This window comes from Salmo trutta, chromosome 20 (assembly GCF_901001165.1).
Source record: "Salmo trutta chromosome 20, fSalTru1.1, whole genome shotgun sequence".
Classification (NCBI taxonomy): Eukaryota; Metazoa; Chordata; class Actinopteri; order Salmoniformes; family Salmonidae; genus Salmo; species Salmo trutta.
In genome coordinates, this window is record NC_042976.1 from 30455240 (window position 1) to 30469619 (window position 14380).

At 43.4% G+C, this 14380-nt stretch overlaps 1 protein-coding gene across 4 annotated transcripts in view; it reads left to right on the forward strand.

Moving 5' to 3' along the window:
• The window catches only part of LOC115155834 (interleukin-1 receptor accessory protein-like 1), a 333713-nt gene that overhangs the window by 23397 nt on the left and 295936 nt on the right, over positions 1 to 14380 (forward strand). For all 4 annotated transcript variants that reach the window (XM_029702809.1, XM_029702811.1, XM_029702810.1 and 1 more), the window contains exon 2: positions 13073 to 13174. In XM_029702809.1, coding sequence (XP_029558669.1) covers positions 13093 to 13174 — 82 coding nt within the window. In that variant the 5' untranslated portion in view covers positions 13073 to 13092. The remainder of the gene's footprint in view (positions 1 to 13072; positions 13175 to 14380) is intronic.

Here is a 14380-nt window from a genome sequence, read left to right on the forward strand (position 1 = left end):
TGAGAGCAGGGTTACACTTAGTCATTCTCAGGCACCAGACAATGAACACAGACAACTGGAGAACCCTGTCTGTGTATGGGTGTGTGTGTGTTTGAGTGTGTGTGTTTTGGGCGGGTAAGGAGGGGGTTGGCTGTGAATCTCTGGGTAATTAATCACAGTCAGTAGGGAGTTGTATGGTGGGAATTAAACGTAGCATCCCTTCCTCACCTCACTGCCCCGGCCCTCGTTAACCCTGACCACCTGCGGTCCCCCTCTGGATATTAACCAGGACCACCCATGGTCAACCACGGTCAGGACCACTAGCCTCGTCGCCCCTGTGGTCTTTATACAGCTTTATACATCAGCGTCTCCCATCAGTACTGAGGAATAATATACACAGACACACTGGAATAACACATACTAGGAAGCCTACACGCACTCCAGACACACAAGTACAGTCAGCGTTTGTGTTTTTGAAAGGGAGAGAGAGATGCTTGTGTTAGTAGTAAATAATGCAGACATTTCTGTGTTAGTCCATCACTCCCCCCCTCTCTCGCTCTCCTTTCTCTCTCTTAGGTATGGAAGATGCATTAGTAGACACAGGCAGTGTGAACATGTGTGTGAGCAGCATAGGTTACTCTGTATGAATGTTTTTGTTTTACCATATGAATAATGGAGTGTTTCATATGAGGGGGGTTGGTAGACACTCATGTGTGTGTATATACAAACTCAAACACACACAAACACACACGCGCACAAACACACACACATACACACACACATATACCAACACACAAACACACACTGTCAGACTATTGTTTTACATGGTTTAAGCATTGATGAAAGGTGTTTTTCCAGTTTGTAAGTCCACAACCATTTGTCACGGATCCCTCCGGAACTTTCATTACGCACACCTGGCCCCTATTCCCACTATTTGTATTTGTATATATGTGCCCTTTGGTTTCCATTGAGCGGTCGATTATTGTTACTATGTCCGTTGGTGTGCGTGAGTACCTGTGCTGTGGGTTTTGGGAATGCGCAGATGATTACAGGTCTCGTCTTGTGTGTTAATCATTGTGCGTGTGTGTTATTTATTCAATGTACTCTTCGCAATTTTTTGTTTGGGTTTCTACCCTGTGTGTTGTGTACGTGTTTGTTTGGTCTTTGTCCCCGTGCCTTTACTCAGCACGCCGTAATTTGGGTAAAATAAAAAAAACTATTATGCATTCCTGCGCCTGTCTCCCGACCCTTCATACCGACGTGACACCATGTGAATATTAAAAATGAATTATCCATGCAATATTTAAACATGAAGCTATAGAACAGGTCACAGATGAGACAGAGAGAGAGTTGATCATTCAAAGGGGTATTGCAACCTAATCGCTTGTAGAACAATTCTGCTCAATAAGTGTGTGTGTATGAGTGTGTGTTCCATGTCTGTCTATCTGCTTCACTTTTCAAAATAGACCATTTCTACCGGTCTCCCTCTCCATCTCCCTTTCTTCTTACAGTAAATGCTCAGAGTAGATTGTATTTTACCTCAGAGCGGAGAGCATGCCGTCTTTAAATTGGATTAAATACTTAAATCACACAATCAATCATCCACAGCGTACTGTGCCAAGATGTCTGAGTGTGTTTCCTCATCTGGCTTAAAGATAGCATAGCGGACTAGCCTACTATACAGATAGCAGGCCTGTTGGACTAGCCTACATCCTGGTCAGATAGCGTAGCGGTTAAGAGTGTTTGGCCAGTAACCAAAAGGTTGCTGGTTTGAATCCCTGAGCCGACTAGGTGTTAAATCCATCGATGTGCCCTTGAGCAAGGCACTTAACCCCAGTTTCTCTGGACAAGTGTGCTTGCTAAAATGTAGATTGTAGACCTGTTAGACTAGCCTACACATTAGGGCTGTCCCCAACTAAAAAAAATATTGGTTGACTGAGAGTAGTCTGTTCTTTCGATTGGTTGACATTTTCAAATGTGTATTTTTCCATATACTGTATAGACACACCCTATGCTTGAATAAAATCAACTATATGTAAGCTACTTAGCTTGTCTGATGCTTTAAGCACTGCAATTACAAATTAAGACACAAATTACTAGAGGGAGCCAGCGATCAATATTTTATTTCAAAATGGCGCCGACAGATATGGCAGCTATATTCTATCTAAATGAAAATGATACGACTCTAAAAAGAAAATTACATTGCCGTTGCCAATATGTAAAAATAGCCTACATAAACCAACAAATAAAAACATTGTAGGCCGCAGGTGGAAAATATCCTGATTTTAAAAATAAAATATCCTATAAATCACATTGGCTAAGCATGGCCTGTCTGCAAGGAACTTGAAACATTGTATCAACTATTAACTTGGTCCAGCTCAATCCTGCTAGCAAACTTGACCTCAGAGTTTCCAACGACAGTGAGCTCCGGACAGACAGACACAGCTGTAGACTATTTTGCGCTTTTATATGAAGTAAAAGGTAGGCCTATTCCACTGGATCAGAGCATGACATTTTTACCTCTTTCATGCTGAGTGGTTATCGAAAGGGAGAGAGCTGGAAAGATTGTTCAAATAGGCTACATTGAGGAACTATTGTCATTCTAAATGGATGTAAAACAGACTTTGTTTACTTGCTGTTTGAGGCAAAGAAAAAAATACTTTGAGAAGCTCCACGGTGATGGTGAGTTAAGACAATCAGAAATACTATCAGATCCACAAATGGGGACATTTATAGCCCTACATTTGCACACAGGCCAGGTAGCCTAGGCCTACATCTATGTGTAGTCAGGTGTGTGTCCTTACTCAATATTAACAGGAGCTCTCCAAACAAAAGACAATGAATAAATTGACGGCTCGTGAATGGAATGAAATAAACCAAAACCTTTTTCTCACAAGTGTAGCCTAGTTTGTGCGCTCTGCAAACAACGTGTCCACTCCTACAATGACAACGGTGAGACTGTAGTAGTAATATATTGAATGCATTAACAGAAATTACCGTAATCAATCAAACGTTGTAGATTAGAAATGATGGGAATTAACGGTAAATATACTACTGGTGATACTGGTGTGCAATCCCGCGGCCTCCGCAATGGATTAGTCCACTCAGACAGGCGTGAATCAGACAGGTGTCTCCTGTGCCATCATTTTTTACAATATATTTGCCACTGCTCCACTCAAAAAATATTGGTCAACCAACAGCCTATCAACCAAACATTTGACCAGTCAACTAAATGGGGACAGCCCTACTACACATAATGTACAACTTGAACCTAATTTGGTCGCATATGCAAACAAAATATTTAGCTCTGCGACCTGGACTTTTAATTTGGGAGCACGTGCAACCCCCCCAAGAATTTTTAGAATAATTATTGTAATGGGGCCTCCCGAGTGGTGCCCCATCGATCCCAGGCTGTATCACAACCGACCGTGATCGGTAGTCCCATAGGGCGGTGTACAATTGGCCCAGCATCGTCCGGGTTAGGGGAGGGTTTGGTCGGGGGGCTTTACCTGGCTAATCGCGCTCTAGCAACTCCTTGTGGCGGGCCGGGTGCCTGCAGGCTGACTGCGGTCGTCATTTGAACGTTGGTGCGGCTGGCTTCCGGGTTAAACGGGCGGGTATTAAGAAGCGCGGTTTGGCGGGTCATGTTTCGGAGGACGCATCTTTTGACCTTCTCCTCCCGAGCCCTTTGGGGAGTTGAAGCGATGACCGAAATTGGGGAGAAAAAGGGGGTAAAATACAAAAAATATATTTTTTTATAATAATAATGATTGTAATGATAATGCTTCCCTGTACCATTGATTCCAGAGCGCAGATTCATTTACGTCATGCTTGCATCATTAATACAGCCAAAACGGCTTGTTTCTAATCCAAACAGCTGAACCAGCTGGGAGACTTGCAAGCCAAAGAACACCATCCCAAGCGTGAAGCACAGGGGTGGCAGCATCATGTTGTGGGGGTGCTTTGCTTATTGTGGGAAGCTTGTGGAAGGCTACCTAAAACGTTTGACCCAAGTTAAACAATTTAAAGGCAATGCTACCAAATACTAATTGAGTGTATGTAAACTTCTGACCCACTGGGAATGTGATGAAATAAATAAAAGCTGACATAAATCATTCTCTCTACTATTATTCTGACAGTTCACATTCTTAAAATAAAGTGGTGATCCTAACTGACCTAAGACAGGGAATTGTTACTAGGATTAAATGTCAGGAATTGTGAAAAACTGAGTTGAAATGTATTTGGCAAAGGTGTATGTAAACTTCCGACTTCAACTGTATATATTGCTGCCTACAAGCAGCAGTATTTTGCTGCTTGTAGGCTACTGTCTGTAATTTGTCTGAATATATTTCATGTGTAGCCTAACATTTGCGCAATGATGTGCAAAATCTTGATTGAGTGCATTATTATAGGGTAAGCATTAGATTAAATATTCGCAGCCATAAGTGATAATATATTTCCAGGACCTGATCCGTCGTAAGTATTGTGGAATAATTCTAATGTTAACATGAGATTTGAATGGAGAAAGCTGATCCTGTCAGTATCGACACATGCTTCAACGACTCACTTTGCAAACGTTCTCTCTGCGTGGTGTTTTGGGAAACGTAGTGTATGTTACAGTACCATGTTCGGCCGTTGTAGGAAAGATGCATCGTTAAAACACTCGTAAGCCTAATTTCCATCGCTATCGGGAAACCGGGGCCTTGGTATTACTGACTCAAATTAAGGAAATGAGTCGAAAGAGTTGTTATTTTTACTGAACGAATCGAAAAGATCTGAATCAGAGTAAAAAGAGCCGAAGGAACCGAACTTCCCATCATTAATGTCGTCATCACAAAGGTGACATTCTCAAAGAGACAGTGTACTATTTTCAATGCAATGCATCTCAACAGGAAAATAGACCTTTTACACCACGTAGAAACCTATTATTCCACAAATGGCTTTGTAATTTCAATGACAGGTATATTTCTCAACATTCGAGCTTTTTATAATAAACAAATGTATTTACTGTGTTACATATTAGTTTCTAGAACACATCATGTGCTTCAGAAGTAGCTAGAATTCATATAGGATCAATCTCAATCAAGAAATGGGGCTTCTTTCTTGTGCTTCTAAATTGTATGTTGTGCTACCAATGAAAATGTTTCATTTAGAGCCTTGCTGGAATCACTCTTCATGGTTAGAGTGACATCATCAAACGTTAACAACCACTGCTGGCTATAGGTGCTGTGAATAAGGATGTCTTTATAGTGTCATTGACACGTTTCTACCGGTATGTTGATATAGGATATGTGTGCATGACCTATGACACACCACGTGCACACACATACTCACAAACGTATGCACACACACTCTTTCACACACACAGCTGAGTGAGCGCGGTGGGACAAATAAGGTGAGATGATAATTGAATTTGCTGAAGAGTAGGCGGAGGAGCAGGTAGGGAGAAACAGCTATCCAGGGAGATACATTCCTACAACAATGGGAGCAGACAGTCAATTCCATCACTCTTCCTTCAGGGCGTCGTAGCCCGATGCTGAGCTGTAACCCTCATTTTCCACTTATAGATGGCAGGCAAGCGGTGAGTTGTGTGCATACGTGCGTACGTGTGTGAGTCAGTGTGTGCTCTTGGGTCACGAGCCGCTGATCCGTGGATTTCGCGCTGTGTACATCCTCACACACCTGCTCCCGTCCCGATGCCTCGGAGCAAATGAGTTTGGCTGGCGAGTATTGATGGCGGTCAGATAATATGTCATATTGTTGGAAAGCTTGTTGGAAGGAAACCCACACTGGCCAGATCTGCACTGTCCCAACTGTTGTCAGATGGTCACCAAGGTCAGGAGGGGACATCATACTGACCATTGGTGCACATAGACATGTCATGAATAGAACCAACATGTTTTCTTAATCTACATGTCAGAGAGGCATGTCTGTTCTACACAGTATATCTCTATATGATCATGTGTGTGTGTGGCTTGCTGGTGCGTGTGTGTGTGTGTGTGTATCTATACTTACAGTATATGTGTGTTCTGCCTTGTGGTGTCCTACTTTCCTCAGCCCTAGTATCCCTCCCCAACTGTTAATAGTGGCAAATTGCTTCAGAATTTCTCTTATCAAAAACCTGTGAAAACATAAATGTTAAAAAAAAGGTTTAATTCAGGTTGGTCTGATATTATTACTGATTAAACATTTTCCATCGTGTGTTCCTGGGAGAGAGATTCACTTAAAGCTACGCTAGCTCAGCTATCCTGCTCCACATCACCTGTCTACCCTGTACCCCCAGTTGCCCTGGAAACAATGGAACATCAGAACTCAGCTGTGCATGAGACACATTCTTCAGTTTGGGGAAATCAAGCCTTTTTCCTTCTATGTGAAATGAAGTGACATCAAACATAACTTTGGATATGGAAATGTAGAATATATCTGTAAATATAGCTCCGATCTCCTTCACAGGTGAATTTTGATGGTAAAAATATATATATTCCAACTTGCAGAAGTCTCAAATTGTTGAAAGGGTGTTTTTCCTGGTCTCAGAGAGTCACCCAATTAGAGAGGTTGATGGAAACAGTCACTCATGTCCTCATTCAATGTTGGCATGTGTTTGTGTTGGTAACACTTCACTACATCCAAAGACGTTCTCTTTCAGAGACTTAACAGAAGGGCTTGAATGTTTTAACCCCCATGTTACATCTGATTGAGCAGTTAGTGGTCTATGTGTTTGTTTGGGAGAAAGAGTCTTTGTGTCATGGTCTGTACCTCCTAGTAGAGAATACTTAAATGTTAGTGGGGGAATGGAGAGAGAGGACAAGTGACAGGGGGCGGTCGCCACAATGCCCTCTCTGTGTGGGATGAGGGGGGTGATGATGTCATGCTTGGCAAGGCCCCTGGTCCCAGTGAGCTTGTGAAGGCGTGACATGGCTGGGTCTTTCAGGAGCACCGTGCAATTGTTGTGGGGAGCAGACTGTGACAGGGAACGCTTTGAGACATTACAGCGGGAGACAGACAGCCAGGCAGTCTGACAGGAAGTGTGACCTGTGAATGGGCTTCCTGTGTGTATAGACTACTACTGCTCACTGATGGCTGGGTTCTCTCTCTGTCTGTGTTACTGTATCTGTCTCACTCACAGTTGCGGCCTGTAGTCGTTCCAGTTAGTTGTAGCCTCCCTGTGTTATATCTAACCTCGTGTGTGGGTGCTAGAGTTGTGATGATTATGGAATTTTGGGTAACGATTGATTATAATGCAAATGACCACGTTTATTGTCATAATGAAAATTTTTTTTAGGTTGTAATGCATCAAAATGCATCTTTAAAAATGAGCTACGACATACCTAATGAATACAACACAGATTAGTGACACCACCATCTCAAAAAACAATAGTTTTGACCGCTTGTTAACAATAGTTTTGACCGCTTGTTAACAATAGTTTTGACCGCTTGTTAACAATAGTTTTGACCGCTTGTTACCAATAGTTTTGACCGCTTGTTAACAATAGTTTTGACCGCTTGTTAACAATAGTTTTGACCGCTTGTTAACAATAGTTTTGACCGCTTGTTAACAATAGTTTTGACCGCTTGTTAACAATAGTTTTGACCGCTTGTTAACAATAGCTTTTACCGCAATTACCAACTTTACCCGCTTAATGTCAAAATGAAAAACTGCTGTTGGGTAAACTTTATCTAAAGCTGAATCACCTCCCTTCAAAAATGTATGTATTTAGACGATTCTTATTATATACTTCAAGGTTATTGCCCATAATTGTTGGTTACACGATTATATGATTATTGTGCCAGCCCTGGTGGGTGCATACTGTGTGTGTGTGTGTGTGTGTGTGTGTGTGTGTGTGTGTGTGTGTGTGTGTGTGTGTGTGTGTGTGTGTGTGTGTGTGTGGAGGGGGTGTGTCTTTGTTGTTTCTGCCAGCACCCATGTTGGCCAGTGGTTCTACTTAAGGGGAAAGACCTTGTTGACTAGCAACTAGGACTCGGGTGGTCAGCCCTGCTCCAGGAGAGAGGCAGTGTGTGCAGGCTCTGGTTTGTGTAGAAGAACTCTGCACCCCCAGTAGTTAGCTTGTTTTTGGTCTCAAATCTCTTCCTCTAAATCCTTCCTTCCACCAATCCTTTTCTCCTTCCATCCATTTCCATCAACCTCTTTATCTTGTGGTGTGTGTGCGTTGTGTTTAAGACAATAAATCCACCAAGGGTTGGTAACACAAGCCAAAAACACACATTTCTCAACAACTGACGAGCTTATTGCCGACTGCTTCTCAAGGCCTTTTAGTGGAACAAAGAGACGCCAATCTTCAGGCAACAGGGACATTGCCAGAACGTTCTTGGCAGACATGTTTTCTGACTGAACGACGTTTCCTAGAAGAAAGTCTGAGAGAGAGATTCCTTTCATTAGCTATTCTAATCTGAGTACACACACACTCTCTCACATGCAAACACACACAAGAACGCAGACACACACACACAATCTCACACGCATACACGCATACATGCACATACACACTCTCTCTCTCTCTTTCTCTCAAACTCACACACGTGACTGACAGAGACTGCAGCAGTGCTCAAACATTCTCCTCATCATTTGCTTTTGTCTGTCTCTATAAACCAGGGTTCCATCCTGGTCCTTTCTGGTTTAGAGGGTTCATTTGCTCAGTGTTCCTCTCCTCTCATATTGAAATGTGTGTCTGACACTGGCTGAACTCCCTCCACTCTTCCCAGGGCCGTTTGTTGTTGTATCCTCTCTCTCCTCCTCTCCTTGCCTCTCAGTCTCTCAGTCTATGGTCGCTGTCACATCTGAACCCTTTGTTGCTACGGTAGCCACCGGAATCGTGTCGTTTCAAGTCTCAATTTAAATACTTTAACCGAATCCAACCCAGCCCACTCAATCAACTATATTTGCATCCGCAGGCCTTTTCCAAAGGGGTTCTTCAAAAGCTTTGTTTTCATTGTTTGGTACTTTGGAATAATGAAATGGGGGATATATTCAGAGGGATAGAAGGCCATCTTTTCCTCATTTAAAAGAGTACTGAATTTGGTAGAACTGTATAATTTACATCTCTGCAGAGTGATATTTGAAGTCATATTATTGTGTAACTTTTATATAAATCAAATCAAAGTTTATTTGTCACGTGTGCCGAATACAACAGGTGTAGACCTTACAGTGAAATGCTTACTTACAAGACCTAACAAACAGTACATTTTTAAGTAAAAAATAAGTATTAGGTAAACAATAGATAAGTAAATAAATGGGGGAAAAAACTGTAAAACGACAGTGAAAATAACAGTAGCGAGTCTATATACAGGTGGTACCGGTACAGAGTCAATGTGCGGGGGCACCGTTTAGTTGGGCTAATTGAGGTATTATGCACACTACCGTTCAAAAGTTTGGGGTCACTTAGAAATGTCCTTGTTTTTGAAAGAAAAGCAAATTTTTTTGTCCATTTTTAAAATAACATCAGATTGATCAGAAATACAGTGTAGACATTGTTGTAAATGACTATTGTAGCTGGGAAAAAACTGATTTTTAATTGAATATCTACATAGGTGTAGAGGCCCATTATCAACAACCATCACTCCTGTGTTCCAATGGCACGTTGTGTTAGCTAATCCAAGTTTATCATTTTAAAAGGCTAATTGATCATTAGAAAACCCTATTGCAATTATGTTAGCACAGCTAAAAATAGTTGATCTGATTAAAGAAGCAATAAAACTGGCCTTCTTTAGACTAGTTGAGTATCTGGAGCATCAGCATTTCTGGGTTCGATTACAGGCTCAAAATGGCCAGAAACAAAGTACTTTCTTCTGAAACTCATCAGTCTATTCTTGTTCTGAGAAATGAAGGCTATTCCATGCGAGAAATTACCTAGAAACTGAAGATCTGGTTCAACACCGTGTACTACTCCCTTCACAGAACAGCACAAACTGGCCCTAACTAGAATAGAAAGAGGAGTGGGAGGCCCTGGTGCACAACTGAGCAAGAGGAAAAGTACATTAAACAGACGCCTCACAAGTCCAACTAGCAGCTTCATTATATCGTACCCGCAAAACACCAGTCTCCACGTCAACAGTGAAGAGGCGACTCCGGGATGCTGGCCTTCTAGGTAGAGTTCCTCTGTCCAGTGTCTGTGTTATTTTGCCCATCTTAATCTTTTCTTTTTATTGGCCAGTCTGAGATATGGCTTTTTCTTTGCAACTCTGCCTAGAAGGCCAGCATCCCGGACTCGCCTCTTCACTGTTGACGTTGAGACTGGTGTTTTGCAGGGATATTTCTAAGTGATCCCAAACTTTTGAACGGTAGTGTACATGTAGGTATAGTTAAAGGGACTATGCATAGATGATAAACAGAGAGTAGCAGCAGCGTAAAATATGGGGTTGGCGGGGCACAATGCAAATAGTTTTGGTAGCCAATGTGCAGGGGCACCGATCAGTCGGGCTAATTGAGTTAATATGTACGTGAATGTATAGTTAAAGTGACTATGCATAGATGATAAAAAGAGAGTAGCAGCAGCGTAAAAGAGGGGTTGGGGACACACACAATGCAGTAGCCATTTGATTACCTGTTCAGGAGTCTTATTGCTTGGGGGTAAAAGCTGTTGGGAAGAATTGTGGTCCTAGACTTGGTGCTCTGTTACCGCTTGCCATGCGGTAGTAGAGAGAACAGTCTATGACTGTTCTCTCTACTAGGGCCTTCCTCGGACACCGCCTGATGTAGAGGTCCTGGATGGCAGGAAGCTTAGCCCCAGTGATGTACTCGGCTGTACACACTACCCTCTGTAGTGCCTTGCAGTCGGAGGCCAAGCAGTTGCCGTACAAGGCAGTGATGCAAACAGTCAGGATGCTCTCGATGGTGCAGCTGTAGAACCTTTTGAGGATCTGAGGACCCATGCCAAATCTTTTCAGTCTCCTGAGGGGAAATAGGTTTTGTCGTGCCCTCTTCACAACTGTTTTGGTGTGTTTGGACCATGATAGTTTGTTGGTGATGTGGACACCAAGGAACTTGAAGCTCTCAACCTGCTCCACTACAGCCCCGTCGAAGATTATGGTGGCGTGCTTGGTCCTCCTTTTCCTGTAGTCCACAATCATCTCCTTTGTCTTGATTACGTTGAGGGATAGGTTGTTATTCTGGCACCACACGGACAGGTCTCTGATCTCCCCCCTACAGGCTGTCTCGACATTGTCGGTGATCAGGCCTAACACTGTTGTGTCGTCTGCAAACTTAATTATGGTGTTGGAGTCGTGCCTGGCCATGCAGTCATGGGTGAACAGGGAGCACAGTTGGGGACTGAGCACGCATCCCTGAGGGGCTCCAGTGTTGAGGTTCAGCGTGGCAGATGTGTTGCTACCTACCCTCACCACCTGGGGGTGGCCCGTCAGGAAGTCCAGGATCCAGTTGCAGAGGGAGGTGTTTAGTCCCAGGATCCTTAGCTTAGTGATGAGCTTTGAGGGCACTATGTTGTTGAATGCTGAGCTGTAGTCAATGAATAGCATTCTCACGTAGGTGTTCCTTTTGTCCCGGTGGGAAAGGGCAGTGTGGAGTGCAATAGAGGTTTCATAATCTGTGGATCTGTTTGAGTAGTATGCAAATTGGAGTGGGTCTAGGGTTTCTGGGATAATGGTGTTAATGTGAACCATGACCAGCCTTTCAAAGCATTTCATGGCTACGGACGTGAGTGCTACAGGTCTGTAGTCATTTAGGCAGGTTACCTTAGTGTGCTTGGGCACAGGGACTATGGTGGTCTGCTTGAAGCATGTTGGTAATACAGACTCAATCAGGGACATGTTGAAAGTGTCAGTGAAGACACCTGCCAGTTGGTCAGCACATGCCTGGAGCACATGTCCTGGTAATCCGTCTGGCCCAGCGGCCTTGTGAATGTTGACCTGTTTAAAGGTCTTACTCACGTCGGCTATGGAGAGCGTGATCACACAGTCGTCCGGAACAGCTGATGCTCTCATGCATGCCTCAGTGTTGCTTTCCTCGAAGCGAGCATAGAAGGGATTTAGCTCATCTGGTAGGCTTGTGTCACTGGCCAGCTCGCGGCTGTGCTTCCCTTTGTAGTCTGTAATAGTTTGCAGACTCTGCCACATCCGACGAGCGTCAGAGCCGGTGTAGTACGATTTAATCTTAGTCCTGTATTGGCGCTTTGCCTGTTTGATGGTTCGTCAGAGGGCATAGCAGGATTTCTTATAAACTTCCGGGTTAGAGTCCCGCACCTTGAAAGTGTCAGCTCTACTCTTTAGCTCAGTGCAAATGTTGCCTGTAATCCATGGCTTCTGGTTGGGGTATGTACGTACAGTCACTGTGCGGATGACGTCCTCGATGCACTTATTGATAAAGCCAGTGACTGATGTGGTGTACTCCTCAACGCCAGTGCTGGTCAGGAGTTACCAATGGATTAACAATTGTGTGTTTTCCATCTAACTTAAGACACACACACAAACACACAGGGTATCTACCACACAGGGTGTCGTTTACCACCATGGGATGAACCACAGAATGAACCAACCTACCCCCTTCATCTGGTAACATGATCTACGAGGTCCATAGAGTCGGCTAGGATCATTTCTATATGAACGCACACGTGTGTGTGGAATAGCCATCCTTTGAATTTAAATCCCCCTCACGCCAACCTTCACACTCCTCCATTTTTAATGAAGCCGAGATAAAATAAAATGGTGTTCTTTACACGTCATTATGTCTTTATTGATTCATCAGCATCTTCACCGCAGAATGGTATTTGGTGAAAATGTCTCCCTCAATTGCAATCACAAGAAGAAATCATTAGATGCCATTAGCGGAATGTAAGTAAAGGAGTGTGTGTGTGTTTAGGTGCGTGTGTGTGTGAGAGTGCGTACATGAGTGTGTGTGTGGGTTTAATACAACATATTTGTTCTCTGATGGCTGTGCTATCTTCGATGTGGGGGACAAGGGGCAACTTTATCTTCTCTTGAAAGATGACTGACTTATCTTCTCTCTTCTTCTCTCTCCCTCTCTCTCGCTCTTTCTTTCTCTCTCTCTCGCTCTCTCTCTCTCTCTCGCTCTCTCTCTCTCTCTCTCCCTCTCTCTCTCTCTCTCTCTCTCTTTGTATCCTAGGCTGTTAGGTCAAGGGGAAAATGAGGCCTCCTAGCCCTCTCCTGATCCTGCTGTATGTCACCCTGTCCCGCGCCATGAAGACAGTCTCTAAGAGAGGCTCAGGTATGTACACTTCCTCTTTCTTTCTCTACTCCCTGTTCCCTGTGGCTCCTCCCACCTGAGTGGTGGGATTGAGCTAGACGTCTGTTTTAATGGCAAATGTTAGTAGTTCCAGGAATTCTCGTCACTTAGTTGAGATGTGTTTGTGGGTGCGTGCATGTGTGTGTGTGTGTGTGTGTGTGTCTCCACTAACCTTAATGAAGGAAGCTGAGATAATTGGAGCTGAGATAATTGCATAGGGCGTTCCCCTTACCCATTTCCCTGTGTCAATCTCATTCATTATATGTCTGTTGAGCTTTTTAAATGTGAAACTGACATTTCTGTCTGTCTTTGGGGCTGGATGGAGTATGATTACCTGTCTGCCTATCTACATTTTAAACATGACTGACATACTGAATGACACTTCTCAGAGCTAGACAGCATTCCCCCCCATGCAGCGTGAGAGACTGGCAGACACCCAGTAATCTTATCGCTCTGTCTCAGGGTCGCCAAGGGTTAATGCCAAACTCATTTTGGCTCTAAACAGCAGCAAATTGAGCATCAATTGTGAACAAATGCAAAGGTCGAAGAAGAAAATGGATAGGAGAAAAGATTGAAGAGAGAAACTTTGTTCATGACAGGAATTGATAGAGCTGAGAGTAATCTGTTTCAGTGAGCTAACTAGTTGCTGCAGACTGTCAATGACTGAGCCCCAAAAACAGGCACTGTGTCTTTAACATGCTGACCACAACACCCGCGTTGCGTGCGCAAGCGTTGGGAAATAAATGTACACATACATGTTATTCAATCATTTCATCCAAACTGCTGGCACACGTTAACGAGCGTCTGCATAGCCTGGCGCTAAAATAGAACTTGGTCTATTTTTGACACTTGAAGCCCCGCAAGTCCCGCCTCTCCCATCTCCCAGTTTTTTTTAGGAGCATATACCCATGTGGGTGATTGAAAGATGAACTGAGGTCCACACTCCAGTCCAGTTGGTGGTGGTAAATGCACCTTAAAGTTGGTTGCCAACTGCCATATAAAGTCCACAGAAGAAGAAGAAGAAGAAGAAGAAGAAGAAGAAGAAGAAGACTGAAGGAAGAGAAATTCCAAGAAACGAACCTTTTATCTGTGGATTAATTGTCGGAGAAGAGAACACACTTTTGTGTGACTCAAAATTGGTCAACCTTGTGCATTTCAAGTAAAATAACAACCCAATGTTTATGATGT